General features: G+C 36.8%; 1 protein-coding gene across 2 annotated transcripts in view; it reads right to left on the bottom strand.

Annotated features, from left to right (window-relative positions):
• Positions 1–16,951, bottom strand: part of LOC306863969 (pro-neuregulin-1, membrane-bound isoform-like) — a 64,046-nt gene extending 47,095 nt beyond the window's left edge. For both annotated transcript variants that reach the window (XM_079407601.1, XM_079407602.1), the window contains exons 1-3: positions 16,743–16,951; positions 8,542–8,716; positions 8,036–8,157 (exon numbers count right to left, since the gene is read on the bottom strand). In XM_079407601.1, coding sequence (XP_079263727.1) covers positions 8,036–8,157; positions 8,542–8,716; positions 16,743–16,839 — 394 coding nt within the window. In that variant the 5' untranslated portion in view covers positions 16,840–16,951. The remainder of the gene's footprint in view (positions 1–8,035; positions 8,158–8,541; positions 8,717–16,742) is intronic.
• Between the last annotated feature and the right edge of the window lie 313 nt (positions 16,952–17,264).

Raw genomic sequence — 17,264 nt, 5'->3', positions numbered from 1 at the left:
TATTTAGCACTGCTCGACAATTTTAATCAGACAACACTTCACACAGGAAACAGGTATCATTAACTCACCCAACATTAACCAAGAAAATTTACAGGGATTTTATTAATTTATTTTTCTAAACTTGGAATTGACTCTGGAAATGAACATACGGCATATTATTTGTCCAAGGCCAAAACAGATATAAAAAAATGAAACAAATGGTTATCCTCTTGCCAAGCTCTGCAATCTTAAAGCCTTTCAATGTCACACTACTGATGCATTAGTCAATTTATCATTGTAATGATGTCTCTGTAAGAGCCAAACCCTCCTGATCCTGCTGCAGTGCAGTGTGCAGCACTCAGCATACTGTAATTATTCATGCGGTGTGTTCACTCCTGAGCTTTTCCCAAATGGCTTTCAGTTGGAAGATTGTGGCGTGACAGAGACCACTACAGACAAAGAGCTCGTCTACACGCTACAGTCTGCAGACCACTGCAGTAACACCTCCTGAACCGACTCCTGTCCACACCTACAGCATTGTGACGCTCTCTAAAAGCCGGCCTGACTCATCCTTTGGGTTGGTGAAAAAGCAACCACCCAGAACGCAGTACAGCAGCTCCCTAGGCGATGCAGAACACCCTATTGACTGTACAGAGAGACCTTGGCAAACACCCACTGCACTCCAGCCTGCTGGAGATTTGCAGAGGAAAGCACCACTCACCAAAATGCATTTCAATCTGATCTGGTTTGGTCTATCGTTAATCAGGGGTCCTCCACAGACCTCTACACATGTCTAGACACTGTAATTAAAACCTGAACTGTTCAGATGACCACTTAGAAAAGCATTCAGACATATGCAGAGAATCTAATGAATGATACTGGACCCAAATTCCACACGTATGACATCTTTTCTTGTCCTGCAGTACAGCTGGACTTTACTGATTCGGACCACAGAGCTCATACATCCACTGAGACAAAACACAAATGAAACTGGCCCTAAATGTCACTCATAATTGTTTTACATGGGGCCATGATGGAATTTCAGCGTTTATCAGTGCTAGTCTGTGATTTTTTTGCCATCCAATAACGAAAATGTCAGTGTTTTTCCTCCCAACTCCCAGCCAAATGACCAACTCTTTTTTTTTACATCCAGCAGCATTGTGTGGTAATGTAACTGAGCAATGTCTTGAGTTTTGTAAATCTTGTTTAACCACTGCTGCAGGTATTGGTTTGGCTCAAACAAAGCTTGTTTCAGAGAACCAAGGACTTCGAATTGAAATGAACTATGGCTGTGTGTGAACAAAGTTCTGAGAGTGACAACTGCATTTAAATATGACATTGGATTTACAAAATTATTGTTCTGTCAATCCTGAGCCCACTCTGGCCGCTGTGATGAGATACTTAGGTCACACTTTATATTAGGTGGCCTTAACTACTATGTACTTACATCAAAAAATAAGTACAATGTACTTGTTGTGGTCATATTGTATTGTAAAACACATTTGCTGCTATTGAGGTGGGATAGGAATAAGGTTAGGGACAGGTTTGGTGGTATGGGTAGGTTTAAGTGTAGGTTAAGGTGTAAGGGATGGGTCAACAGTAGGGCTGAACGATATATCGTTATCGTATCTATATCGAGATATGAACTTTTCAAGATTCAAGATTCAAGAGTTTTATTCGTCACATACACAATTATACAGAGTATAACCAGCAGTGAAATGTAGGTCAGGTCCGCTCCAAGGACAGTGCAATTATAAAGTATACAAATATTAAGAGAAGAAAAGTAGAAAAAAAAAAAAAAAATTTTTGAACTTTCAAGATATTACTATCGAAAAAAGCAACGATATAGACGATATAGATTTCCCCTCTCCGTGCTCGCCCCGCCCTGCATACAACTCTGGCAGTCACACAACGAACATCAGTTTTACGAGTGCCCTTGAATGCACCGCTAAGGTCCCTATTCGACCGCAAACTTGTATGGTACAGCTCTGGAAATTTAGACACACAGAGAATCAGCTGTTCATCCATTTTGAGTTCGGCGCTTGTTTGGATGCCCCGTTTCTATTGGCCACGCGGGGAAACGTCACAGAGCGCAGCGGCAAAAGTTGAACTATTTTGAACTTTGACCGCGGCGCGTGCGCAAGCTCGCCGCTGGTGCGCTCCGCTGCGCGTGCGCTTTGGTCGGCGCAGCAACTAACCGCCCTCGCGCAGCGCAAGCCATTGAAATGAATGGGTTTCATAGCGCAGCGCAGCGCATGCCGCGTCCTGTGTGAAAGGGCCTTTACGCCGTACGAGTCGACGTCCACCAGTGAGTTCTTAAAAATAAAACTACACTTTCCAAATTTTTTTGTATTATGATGTTTTTATTTTTCTGAGAAATGCTTGGTTTTCACCGAACCCGTAGTCATATCGTATCGATATCGAGATATCTGGCATGAAAATCGAGATATGAAATTTTGTCCATATCGTTCAGCCCTAGTCAACAGTGTAATTATAAATGTAATTACAAAAATTAATTACAGATGTAATTACATATAGGTATTTTTTTAAATATAAATAAAATGTAAAAATATGTATGTATTAGGGATGTGCATCTCCATAACTGAGGCCGATGCGATACGCATCTCGATGCATAGCCAACGATGCGATACATTAAAGATACATATAGGCAGCTACCGATGCGATGCGATACGATTCACTGCTATTACGATGCGGTGCGATACGATTTCGATTCGATTCAACACAATGTGATTCAGTGTAATACGATGCAATGGAGAAAAATAATATGCTGTGCAATTCAATATGTAGATATTTAATTTGTATTTATTTGTTCCGACAGAAATCTTATCTTAAAGTATCTTAAGTGCCATCTGACTTTTTACACATGGCTCTTTCACAAACAAAAGATTAGTTTTTTTTACAAAACCAAAAGATTAAATAAAAACAGACATTATTTTCCTGTCTTGTCGCTATAGTTACTTTTAACAGCTCAAACATTTAACAGGTGAAACAATTTAAGAATGCTGCTCAGGGATAAACAATAAAGAAATGTTCTGTAACTTCAAGTGTGTTGTTAAATTAGTCGTGCCTGTATATTTTATAGCGGCGTGACATATTTTACAAATTGCATGGGTTTTGTCAAGATTTCCATCTCGCTTATAAAACCCAACGTATTTCCAAACACTGGATTTAAAATGACTTGGTGGAAGAAAGAGTTCCGAGTCTGCCATGTTAATCCGTTCTAGGTGGTAACGAGGACACCTCTTGCTCTACGTCAGGGGTTTTCAACCTGTGGGGCGCGCCCCCCCCCAGGGGGGCGCCAGCACCTGTCAAGGGGGGCGCGAGCATCAATTAATTCAGAGACATTGCCTTGAAGATTTATGAATACGAGCTTTCAAATCTTCAGCCATCCGCTAGGGGGCAATCTGACTCCAGCTGTTAGGCGACAGTGAGAATGGTGTAAAATGATTTACGGTTAGTCATGTCAGAAATCCAACCACGGATTGGCATGTTGTTATCTCAGAAACAGGCTCAGCCATCACACTGAATCAGGTAAGCTGGTTATATGTTTATGTTTCTTAATTCACCGGGCAGAGACACCGGCAAGGGATAGAAGTATCGCTTTTTATTTTAGTTTTTTCATTTATATATTTATTATTGAAATGTTGTTATATGCATGTGTCAATTTTATTTAATTTCTTTATTTTCTTAAATATGTGGGTAGTATTTATAGAGTTGTAACTTTTAGTTTGTTACTTTTTCTTATTTGTAAGTCGCTTTGGACAAAAGCGTCTGCTAGATGACAAAAGTAAGTAATGCTACGCACTGGAAACGCAGCAAACAATATGTGAATGATGTTCGCACACTTTGGGCTCGCACGCGGGGGGGGGGGGGGGGGGGGGGCGCGAGTTAAATTAGACAAACTTGGGGGGGCGCATGTCCTAAAAGGTTGAAAATGAAAACCCCTGGTCTACGTAGTGTTGTTGTGATACGTCATAATCACGTAGCAGCTGCAGTGGTGATGAGAGAACGCGCTTTCGCAACAGTTCAGAAAGGAGAAATCAATCTAAAAGTTACATAAAATATTGGTCGCTTTATAAATATTAAAAGAATAGCGCATCTAATAATAATTATATATGAATAAATCGGTTTTTACCGATGCAGATATGTTAGAAACGATGCATCGCGATACAAATGCCAACTGTATCCGATGCACGCTTATTTAAATCGATGCATCGCATCGTAAGCTTTTATGCCGATGCACCGATGCAAATCGGTGAATCTTACCATCCCTAGTATGTATACAACAAGTGCACTGTTTGCAATGATCGATTTAAATGTAAGTACATAGTAGTTAAGGCCATTTAATATAAAGTGGGACCGATCCTTAATATTCAATAAAATTATCCATTTAACTGCTATTAACACTATTAATAAGACTGTATGATCTTTAAATAATATCATATTGTCAAATGTTAAAGTATACCTAAAGTGCAATAGTTCAGCACAATCAAATATACTTCAGTATATCTTTAGTTGAACTTCAGCATTACTTCCACACAGTTAAAGTGCATCAAGCACAAAATTAGTTGTTCCAATTTAGCAGACTTCAAGTATACCAGTTTAGTATACTAAAAGTATAATTGCAGGGCATTTTTTAAGCATGTAAATATACTTGTAGTATACTTTGCTCAAAATAAATGTCATTCAAATACATTTTAGTATATTTATTTTTCACTAGGGTAATTGATTAACTTTGACAGTTATTGACCTGAATTGAAAGAACACTGAGCAGAATAATGACTCTACTGTCTTCTGTAGAGCATAACTGATTAAATTTACAACATTAATCTGTATTGCATAAAGAGTATCTTAATAAATGTGACTTGACTTGTAGAAGATGAGTCACAACCATGTTTAGCTTTGCATATAACCCCCCCACCCCCCAATAAAAAATGAAAGAAGCACAAAAACTCAGTGTCCTCAACTTTAATTGTGATAAAAAAAAGGTAAAGAAACATACTGAAAGATTCGTGATCAACTGGAATATAATACCAGTCGAAGCATCAGTGGAATGGAGAGAGTCTGTTTCCTTGGAATGGGTCAAATGAGAAGCTTTGATGAATTTGGTGGAAGTCTATGAGGAAGTGTCTAATGGTGGCCGGTGGTCTCACGTTACAAGAGAGGACCGCTTACATGGGGAACCTGAGGGGAAACTACTCAGACAAAATCCCACAAATCAATAAATATAAATGCAGATCCATACAGCCTTTGGAAAGGAGATGGCTGTAGGGTTTTGGAGAATGCAGAGTTTATCTGGCTTCGGATACAACTGTAAGCTCTGAAAGTGGACAAAGCTCAGCGTGTCTCTAACTCATTCAAGTTATTACTCATTAGCTTGCTGTTCTAATGTCTGAGGGGAGACATGGAAGAGCTGATACTTTTCTCTCTTGGCAATCATTCAAATGCACTGCATGCTCACTAACTGAAAAAAGGTATTAAGAAACCGAATTACAGGGTATCAGAAAACTGATCATTTTTGCAATGTTGCAGCTGGGCTAGAGGAACCCTATTTAGCTTTCAGAAGATATTTATGAGCTACTGTTTTTAGACTCACAACCCACAGTTGATTAATATCATAATTTGTGCTGTATTACAGTTGTGGATGCAAGAAAGCAGACAGCATGAGTTTAATGATTACATATTTTACTGAGGAAAAGTGGTGTTTGCCTATGCAAAATTCACCACAATGCTTGGGTGGCCAGGGCATTGCTATGCTGTTGTTATGGTGTCATAAGTGGAGTTTAGTGTATTGCTATATGGTTACTACATGTTTCCATTACATAAGAACAGCTGCAACAAGCACATTAAGTGTCCAAACATTCTGTTTAAATAAGTGCATCATCTGATTGTTTAGAGTGCACTTCTTCTTGCTGGAATTTTCAGTGTTAACACACTACTCAGGCTATTTATACTACAAAGTGGCGCAATTACATGAACTGGGACGCACTTACAGTGATATCCAGGTCTTCAGATGTGGCTTGGGTTCTTCAGTGTGTGTCAGTGGGATGTGTTTCACACATTCTATCGTCTAGCAGGTGAAAGTCATGCACCTGATCATTTAACAGCACAGCACACCTCTCCTCAGAAAGATATCATTCATATCTATGACTGCATCACTTTGAGCACTAGTAATCGTGATAACCGACTTAGCCAACAATACTAATAAGCCAATAAATATAAGACTGAAATTCTGAAAGCAAATAAAATTGGGTGGAATTAATGTATTTCAATTTTAAACAAGCTTTAAGGGGATTTTAAACAAGCCTGAACTTACAAAAACTGCTCATCTTGTGTTGCACAGATGAAAACCACCTGACTTGAAGAACTTTGTCCTTTCTTTAAGCTCTTGCTCACGAAACACTAGTCTGGACAACAGCTTATTAATAACCACTTATCTAGCTTTTATAAAACCTCTCTGTTTGAACTATTATGTGAAATTTTGAAGCTTTATAAAACTTTACTGTGTGATTCACTGCTCAACATGATTCATACATCACATTACAATTCAGCCAAAAGAGCTCCGAGCAGTCCTGTTAATATTTACAGTATCTTATTTGCAGTGGTGAGGCCAGAAATCCCCTATTCTGTGCCTCTATCCCATGATATTATTTATTATTTATAATTATTTCAAAATGGACTTCTGAATGAATGAATAATCCCATCGAAACATCGAAAAGAAGAGAAACTATACATTTAGAATGTAAATGAATACACTACCAGACAAAAGTGTTTGAACAGTAAGATTTTCAATGTTTTTAAAGAAGTCTCTTCTGATCACCAAGCCTGCATTTATTAGATCCAAAATACAGCATATTTACAGCAATAAATATTTTTACTATTTAAAATAACTGCTTTCAATTTGATTATATTTAAAAAAATATAATTTATTTCTTTGATCAAAACTGTATTTTCAGCATCATTACTCCAGTCTTCAGCGTCACATGATCCTTTAGAAATCATTCTAATATACTGATTTACTGCTCAACAAACATTTATTATTATTTTTATTATTATTATCAATATTTAAAGCAAATGAGTAATTTTTTCCAGGATTGTTTGATGAATAGAAAGCTCCAAAGATCAGCATTTATCTGAAATGAAAAAGCTATTGTAACATTATATACTTTTCCATTCAAAAGCTTGGAGTCAGGATATTTTTTGGGGGGGGTTATAGAAATTAAATACTTTTATTTAGCAATCATGCTTTAAATTGATCAAAAGTGATTATAAAGACATTTATAATGTTACAAAATATTTATATATAAATGCTGTTCTTCTGAACTTTCTATTCAAAGAGACCTGAAAAAATTATACTCAGCTATTTTCAACATAAAACTAATAATAAATGTTTTTTTTGAGCAGCAAATCAGAATATTAGAATGATATCTGAAGGATCATGTGTATGAAGTAATGATGCTAAAAATTAATCTTTGAAATCACAGGAATACATTACATTTTAAAATATATTTAAATAGAAATGTTATTTTAAATAGTAAAAATATTTCAAAATCAAATAAATGCAGTCTTGGTGAGCAGAACAGACTTCTTTATAAAAATATTAAAAACCTTACTTTTCAAAAACATTTGACTGGTAGTGTAAAAAAACCTGAATACTCCCTAATTTATATAGCCAAATGAGTTATATAATCCAATTAGCTTTTCAACTTTTCAAGGCTACATAAGATCTATCTAGGACAAGGTGAATCACCAGAATGAATCTGACTTCACAAAGCTGCATACCGTATGAGAGAAAGAGAGGATGAACTGATTCATAAGCATGAATCAGACTTTCCTAAGCTACATATATGAGAGAGTAGTTCGCTTAGGATGATCTTGCAGTTTTGATTAGGTTTTTCCCAGTATATTCTGGCAGCTAGATTGTGTGGTAGGCTACCGCCATCCTTCTGAGTGGACCGGTGTAGCTCTTGTCCCTATAGCCTCACCAATGATTTGCTCATTGATTTTAATACTTGTAAAAAGGATGCATTCTTACTTTTCCTGATGGTTAGGCTTGCTGTAGTATTTGTTTTTCCAAGGTTGTTGACTGCCTCACAGGTGTATAAACCAGCATCTGCTTCTGTGGACTTCCTGATCAACAGTTCAGATATTTTCCCCCTGTAGAAAGTTACATAATGTTGGTTCTTTATATTGCTTCTCAAACGTCCAATGCTGTCCCAAATCAACAGTCTTGTATCATTAAGAACTTAATTTAAAATGAGAATTTAAGTGTAATAGTGTTAATTTACAGTATCTTGGCACAGGCCTGTTTGCATTGCACAGGGTTAAATTTGACAATCACCTGCCCACATACAATACACCTGGCTGATATCTGTTCCTGTAAATACAACATTAACATTTCTGACTCGAAGCAAAATCTTCATTCATCCTCAACAACTTAGAGCTAATCATGTGTTTTTCTTATGAAGCAAAATCTTCATTCAGCATGAACAACATATAATCATGTTTCTTCTTAAATATTATTCTGTTATAGGAACTTACTGTTTCTTTTTTTTAAGCTTTATGCTTTTGGGTTTGTTTTTTCCTGCGAGTTCTTTTCCGTTCTTGTACCACTTAATGCTGGGTGCTGGGTTTCCCGCCACAATCTCACACTTCAGTACGGTCTTTTTTCCATCCTCCACCGTCACGCTCCTCAGATCCTTTAACTTGGGTTCCGCTGAAACAAGAACAGAATATAAAACAGAAATTACTCACAGAAAGCCATCAACCCTCACGAGGGTGAATCTTGCAATATTTCACCCCATTCTAAGTATATATTTTTTTGTAGAGGCATTTGAGGAGAAGTTCTTCTTAATTGTCCTGAAATCATGTCAAAAATACAAAAAGAAAATAGGCTTACTTTTTTTGCTAAATATTACTCAGATGTTCTCTGGAACACACACTGCTGTCCTCTCAGTAAAGAAATACATCATTCCAGACATTTGTTTCAATAGATCCCTACAGCTCTTCAACCACAAACCACATCCACAACACTAACACAGACAAAAAAAGAAAGCATAATTGTCCCCTCATCAGAGAGGTTTTATGATGCCATGAAACTGTCTAGCTACTGTAAATGTGATGCTTTGATTTGACATTCAGCAGAATAAACACTGAGCTATATAAATATAATTTGTGTTGCACAGTATATGTGATAACTACCCATGAAGACACTAATAAACTGAAAGCCACACATTTTTGAATTTGTAAACAATACTTGAGCGAATGTCATACAAACACAGCTCTAAACTGTAAGGTTTTAATCAATCAAGCCCAATTCTTGTTCAATTCCACACAAATTCAAGTTTTTCTAGCAGTGGTTTGCATGCAGATTAACTAGTTGCTAACTAGCATGCATATTAATAGAATATTAGACATTTATTAGTAGTAATTGAGCACATTAATGCCTTATTCTAGATGACCTTATTCAACATCCCTAATCCTACCCAATACTTAAACTTAACAACTACCCAGGGCCGGCGCCACGATGAGTGTGAAAATAGATTTATTTATGAAATATAATGGTTTATTTAAAAAAACAGTTGCCAAATGAATAGGCTTTCTAGCATTAATATGATGCTACTATAGCAAATATTTAGGACAGTCTGTTTAGTTCCAAATAGTTCCAAATGATTTTCCTGTTTTTTAACTCTCGGTGTCACTCTCATTAACATTGAAAAATAAACATTAAAAACCTAAAAAAGTGCCTAATATGTTGCCTATAAAGATATTATGGGGGAGGGGTCAAGCAACTCAAGCAAGCAACGTGCAAACTTTGTGCAATTCACTAGAGAATGTGAAAGTAAATAAAAAAAAACTACTGACGGCATTACCGGCGCATATTCTCTCTGAGAAAACGAGAGACGAATCTAGTCTAGATATAACTGTCTTAAATTATTCCCTTAATATTTATTTTTTTGGCTCGTAGTGAAAAACATGAGAAGAAACGTATTTTGTGTTAAACAGGTTGTTTTTGAAAACCAGTGCCTGAAGTAAAGCTGAATTGTCATTGATGACTGCAGTGTTAATCATTTTAATTATAGGCCTATATTCATTGTATAAATTAACAAACCTGTTTAAAAAAAATCTTTCTAAAAAATATTTTCAATGAGGAGTAAGCTAATACCCTATTTTATCCTCAGAAATTATTGTGGGGCAATAATTTCATGTAATTTAATAATAAAAGTAATCTAATAATAATAATAATAATAATAATAATAATAATAATATGCCAAATAGTAAGAAGAATGTAACAAGCCTACATTAATTGGAAATGATAAATCCTCTTAATATTGCCCATTTTTGAAGCTGCATCTGGCTATCATCGACACATGATACCATGCAAATCAGCACGGAGCGGTTGTGTGCCCGTGTGGAAATAGTTTTTATTGAATTGAAAAAAGAAGAAGAAAAAATCCCAACTTTCTCTTTTTTTCTATATTCGTTCATAAATTATATTACTTTGTAAGTGTCATATTTGGCAGTTGGCATTATATTACTAATGACAGTGACACATGAGAAGTTTAATATCACACGCAGGAAAAAAAAGTAAAATATGCCTTTTTCGAAGCTGCTGTATATATATATATATATATATATATATATATATATATATATATATATATATATATATATATATATATATATATATATATATATATATATATATATATATATATATATATAAGATTTTCTAAATTTAATTAGTTTATTTAGCACCCCCTCTGAACTGTTAAGCCCCCCTTAGCACCCCCAACAAAAAACTCCTGGAGCCGCCACTGGTGCTATGGATGTCTTTGAATTTGAATGCTGCGCTCTCGTCTTTTATAGCAGTTTCTCAGCACGTAATACATCATTATAAAACACTGCACTGGAAAAAATAAATAAATAAATGAAATAAAAAATGAAATAAAATACCTTCCACTGACCTGTCTCGTGACCAAAACACTATCTGTGAACCCAGTATTCTAATAGTTGTAGTAGTAGTGCGGGCAGGTTTGTTTACAGTCTGACAAATACGTGAATGGGCCACATATGTTTTTATTTATTTATTTTTTATTATTATTTTACTTTGTGCTACATCATCGCCCCCTTTCGTTACCTCAGCCGCCCCCTCATCAGTGCTGCGCTGGCGCCGGCTCTGCAACTACCGCACTATTAATAAGCAGCAAATTAGGAGTTTATTGAGGGAAAAGTCGTAGTTAATAATTAATAAGTGTTCCCTATTCTAAAGTGTTACCTAGATTTCAAACACAAAAATATTTTTGAATTAATTCTCAATATATATATATATAGTGACAATTCCAAACATATATGCTGACACAAAAGAGACAATATACTTTAATTAAGGCTTATTTAAACAAAGTTTGAATTGCGTTCTCATGTTGTCACACGTTTTATATATAGTTGTAAATGTATTATTAATACGTTTATAATGACTAAAACAATGGTTTTGGTATTTTCACATGTAATCCTTTCATTATTTTGTTTAAATTCTACAAACGTCATGGGATCTTTCTTAAAGAAAGAAACATCATAACATGATAACCGTCTTTCGGATGAGACGTTAAACCGAGGTCCTGACTCTCTGTGGTCATTAAAAATCCCATGGCACTTCTCGTAAAGAATAGGGGTGTAACCCCGGTGTCCTGGACAAATTCCCTCTACTGGCCCTTGTCAATCATGGCCTCCTAATAATCCCCATACACTTGATTGGCTGTATGACTCTCTCTCCTCTCCACCTGTAGCTGGTGTGTGGTGAGAGCACTGACGCCGTTGTAGTGTGGCTGCCGTCGCATCATCCAAGTGGATGCTGCACACTAGGGGTGTGCTCAAAATATCGATTCTTAGATACATACCGATATAATAAAAAAAGATACAGTATCGATATTCTAGCCCTTAGTATCAATACTCCGCGCAGCCATTAGGGGGCGCAGCGGCGCCCGCGAGTTTCAAAAAAACTCATGGAAAATGTTAAAGCAAGATGTAGCATTTAAAGGTGCCATAGAATGAAAAACTGTCTTTACCCTGGCATATTTAAATAATAACAGTTCTGTACATGGAAATGACATACAGTGAGCCTCAAACACCATAGTTTCCTCCTTCATATGTAAATCTCGTGATTAAAAAAGACCACTGAAAAACAGGCGAATCAGAACATAACACCGACTGTGACGCAACAGTCGGGATCACTACGCCCCCAACATTTGCATAAACCCGCCCTTGTTCTAAGCCGAACCATCAGAAGCTCTGCAGGTATTGTAAATAAACAAGCGCGGACAACAGCGAAAATAACAAAATAAATGTTATGTTCCAGGCCGTGCAGGGGGTGTGAAGTGCAGGGATGGGTTGGTGTCTGTATTCAGAAAGGCACAGAAAGCAAATAACGCGAGCCACTAAAGGGACATGGTTAGCTCCTTGCTAGCGGTAGCCTGTTACAGTACATAAGATTTCACTCTCAGTAAGGAGAGATGAGGATGATGGCGAATGACTTACAGATCCTGAGCACCACTGACAAGCATCTGATCTTGTGAAATGTGTGGTAAGTACTGTTGCTCCATAATGTAAACATAGTTTGTGTGATCGCGTCTCTTGAAAGTGAAACTATAACGCGATCGATGGATCGTTCAAAAGCAGTTTCAATGCCTCGCATATGAATAACGGCTCCCTGATGCCCGCGTTTTATATACAGTATAATTACCCGACGATATAACTGCGAGAGAAAGTATTTAAATATATATTTTTCTCCCTGTGCTTCCTTCTTGCTGATGAGCCGTACTGTGAAACAGCCAATCAGAGCAGAGCTCATTATTATTCATGACCCTGCCAAATAAGCCAATAACAGACTGTTTCATTCTAGGGAGAAATCCTAGGGTTGTAAATGGACATGTAAAATCGTTTCTGGAGATTTTTTGCCCTTACCTAAGCCACATACCTTCTGTGTAGATATCAGAGAACAATTTAAAATATTGTATCAATGCATTCTATGGCACCTTTAAGTGATTTCATAGTGAAATATGTTATGGCAGTACATGGTGTCACAAAAAAGAATTATAAGAAGATTTAATAAGAAGTTAAGAATAATAAGAAGAAGATTTTGTGCTTGTGTGAGCTCAGACTGTACCCTTGGAAAGTTAAATGTTGACTTGTGGTAATTTCCAGATTAATACAATTTGTGTACAATTAATCAGAGCACTTAGTTGCAAATATTTAAGCAAAATGCACTTTGTTATAATGCACTTTTGTCTTCATTAAATTGAAGAAAAATGCAGAGTTCTGTTTGTTGAGTAAATGTGTTCAGCATTAACTAATTGGCTCTGGCCCATGTATTTTTATTGAATCGTATCGAATCGTGTCACATTGTATCAAATCGTATCGAGACAGCTCTGTATCGAGGTACGTATCGAATCGTGACCTGTGTATCGAGGTATGTATCGTATCGCCAGGTTCTCCAAGGTATACAGCCCTACTGCACACGGTGGTGGTAGAGGAGAGACCCCCAACATGATTGTAAAGTGCTTTGGGTGTACAGCAATACACAATAAAGCGCTATATAAATTCATCATTCATTCATGACTTAAGCAAAGGCAGATTCACAACTACACTAAATAATATTTCCATGTGTTTCTTCTTTAAAAGATAGGGTTAGACTGTAACATCTTCCTGTCACAGCACAAAGTTTCTGACTGTTGGTTATACTGTTAGCTATAAGTCCAAACCAGCAGGGGGTGATAGCAGTGCTGTAGTAATAACTAAAGCAGCATTTTTATTATTTTTTTATCATTTATTGAGAGAAGATGTTCTGGAGAGTTTTTTTCTGTGATTATTCACCCTCTAATGTTGCTGTGTTGATTATAGTGAGAATGGTACAGGGATGATTACAATAACGGCCCCACAGACAGCACAACCCAGATGAAAAACAAGTGCATTTCCAAAATGTACTTAAAGTGCTCTATAAAAATATTAAATTTACTTAAATGTCCTAATTGAACTATGGCCTGATCCTGGCTTAGTCTAAGCCCTGTCTGTGAAACCGGGCCTAAGTGTACTCAAATGTGCTATTTTGAGACACCATGAATATGAACTAAAATGTGATTTTAACATCGCTATAACTATAAATAAAAATGCATTTAGTTACCAGTTGTAGTGCACGTGAACCTACTAGTGTATGAAAGATGGGTTCAAGTTCATAGACCACAAGTGGTAACTAAATACATTTTGTAATACTGAGCTAGTATGTTAAAAGCACATTTTACTTCATGTTCATGGTGTCTGAAACTAGCACATTTGGGTACACTTAGATGCTCAAAGACTATCTTAAAAAGTACTAAAGCACAATTTTTTATATATTAAGTACAAAATTTGTGCGTGAAAATATCGCACTTTAAGTACATTATGGAAGTGCATTTGTTTTTCACCTGGGAAGCTCATATGGCACAGGTTCACATCTATTTCCCGCATACATTGTCTATATTCTGGCTATTTATTCTTGAATTCTGGGCTGGTAAATCTAACAGAAGAACTCCGATCTCTACTGAACAGCTGCTCAATTTATTGTGAATCATCAGTAACACTAAACTCCGAATAAATCCAAGCCCCCAGTTCCCAATGATAAACTATGCAGCTCAAAAATCTTGCTCATCTGCAGGAGGCTATTGCCTTATCTTACAACATTTCCTCTTGACAAGGTGCTTTTAATAACAGGAATCGTTTGCATAGCACAGTGATGACAGCAATTCAGACAGACCTGAAAGAAATCTCTACTGGGACACCTATTGGGTTTCCTCACATAGATGGCGTCCATCCACCAACACGCTCCACTAAGTGCGTTATAAATGCATGTCATATTTTACCATAGTGAAATCATGGACACATAACATTGAGCAGCTTTATTTGTGTCTGATCTCTGTTTCCTCGACTCGGCGCAGTCTCTGTGTCCAGGCTGCTGCCCATCCAGCTGTTTCTTTATGTCACGGACAGTTTCCTTTGGGAAAACTCCTACACTGTTTCTTAGGCCGCAAAATCGAGTCGGATCAGGGTCCACATTCCAGTACAGCGAGAGAAGAATTCCATGATCTAATATGAGATTCAGACAGACAGATCAGCCCCTGATCTTATTTTCTCTACTTTTTCCTAACAATAATAAAACTGTTGTAATTAAAGGGGGGAAAATTCATTAGTGATATACCTTTGACTGGAGGAGTATACCACACAAACTTACATCAAAACTCCAAACCAAATAGAACTACCTTACAAAGATTACATAGATGTATTTACATTACTATCATATACAGTATTCAATCTGGACACTTCAGCCGCTCTTAGACATGTCTAAATGATATTCTTTCTTCATCAACATCACTTTTTTTCTCAAGACTCAACGTGTTTTGAATCAGCTGATGTTTTGGTGATTTTTAGTGATGTATAAAGTCAGTTCTCCTCACACAGGTGTCCTAGCAGAAAAACCACAGGTGTAGAGAATCACATTAACCAGGGACTACTAACCACAAAAAAACAATTGTTTATTTTAAACAATAGATCTATTTTTTTATAATTTTGTCTTTATGTCAGATGTTTAGATTTCAAAGATTTCTTACAATAAATAAAAGTTGCTTTGATATTTTGTCTAACGGAGAGACATTCAGACATTTTTTAAGTTGACTCGAAGGTCCAAACATTTCAGTAATTCCTGGCATGTGTTTACACACACACACACACACACACACACACACACGCTGCCACCGTGCTGAAACTCAACGAACAGGACTCATTTTACAAGCGAGTTTCATCTAAAGCTGGCACGAGCATGTTTCAACATGAGCGTATTACCGAATCAGTGCTGAGAAACATGAATGAAAGCCTTCTGCCTAATATTTCACCAGGAGATCATTCAAATAATCTATTCCCTTGCGCCACAGCTGCCATAAAATAAATTAACCTTAAATTCATATCACACATAACGTTCACACTTAGCGTTAATAATCAATAACCAAGAGTGTGTGTTCAGTTACATTCAATATGGTTAAAAAATGACAGCATCTGATTTAAATCTAATTTAAATTTGAAAATAAACAGTGAAATTCTGAAATGGAATATTGGAATATTCCATTTCAGAATTTCACCTGATATTGAATGTTTTTTTTTTGTTGCTTTGGTCTCTTTGGAGCATCTCAGATCATGCTGGTGAACATGCTCATCAGGTGTAGTTCATGTAGCTCCAGTGCTGCTGTCATTAAAGTAAAAAAGACAGACCAAATACTGAGACCTTCTCACATTTAAGTACATTTTTCCAACTCAACCTTTCACTCAAACTGTTTTTAGATAAATATAATGCAAATAAATAGAATTTGTAAAGGTACAATTTGCATTCGATTTGAGAAATGTTGAACACCACTGAACTATTATAAAATCATCTATAAGTTAAGCAGCCTGAACGATAAACGGAAACCCTTTCCATGAAGTCACCAGACCGGTGGGTCATGTTAATGGTTACAAACATTTCTGCCCTTTCTCCTTTGACAGAGTCACAGGCGAACAAACGTCAAAGTGGATTGCAACACCTGTAACAGCTAAAAGCACAGTTCACGAGTACAAAGAGCTGAGCTCAGAAACAATTGAAGCCTACTCAATAGTCAAGCTGTCAATCCATTCACATCACCCAAAACCTGACACGTTTCCCACACCTCAGCGGAGCAGCGCTTTACCTTGCGGGGAGTTGTCAGACCTGCTTGATCTCTCAGGGTCCTTATCCTTTTTCTTTACGCCACTTTTCCCTTCTTTATTTGTATTCTTCTCAGACATGATGGCCTTTAGGTCTGTGATTTCTCCGCTCTGTGAAGATGTCAGTCAGTCAAAGTGTGAACGTGGACTCCCTCCAGCCAACTGTTGAACAGAAACTCTTCCCCGTGAGCATGTGTATTTTACAGCTCAAAGAGGCGGGACCAACTCAATGTGTCAGATTTCTGCATTTCCAACATTACAAACAGTGTGTGCTTTACTAATCTCTGCTTTTCTTTATTTAGCAATTATAACCACAGCTGTGTTAGGGTATTTAAGAGTGCGACTGCTGCTGCTGCTTTGAAGACTTCTTAATATTTGAAGACATGATTCTTTACCAGTGTTAGGGAGTAACAGTTACATGTAAGGGAATTATGTAATTTAATTACAAAATAAAGTGAAGTGAATTGACATACTGCCAAGTATGGTGACCCATACTCGGAATTCGT

This window comes from Barbus barbus (genome assembly GCF_936440315.1).
Source record: "Barbus barbus genome assembly, chromosome: 45".
Classification (NCBI taxonomy): Eukaryota; Metazoa; Chordata; class Actinopteri; order Cypriniformes; family Cyprinidae; genus Barbus; species Barbus barbus.
Note: the sequence above shows the minus strand (reverse complement) of the source record. Positions and strands in the feature narration are given on the sequence as shown.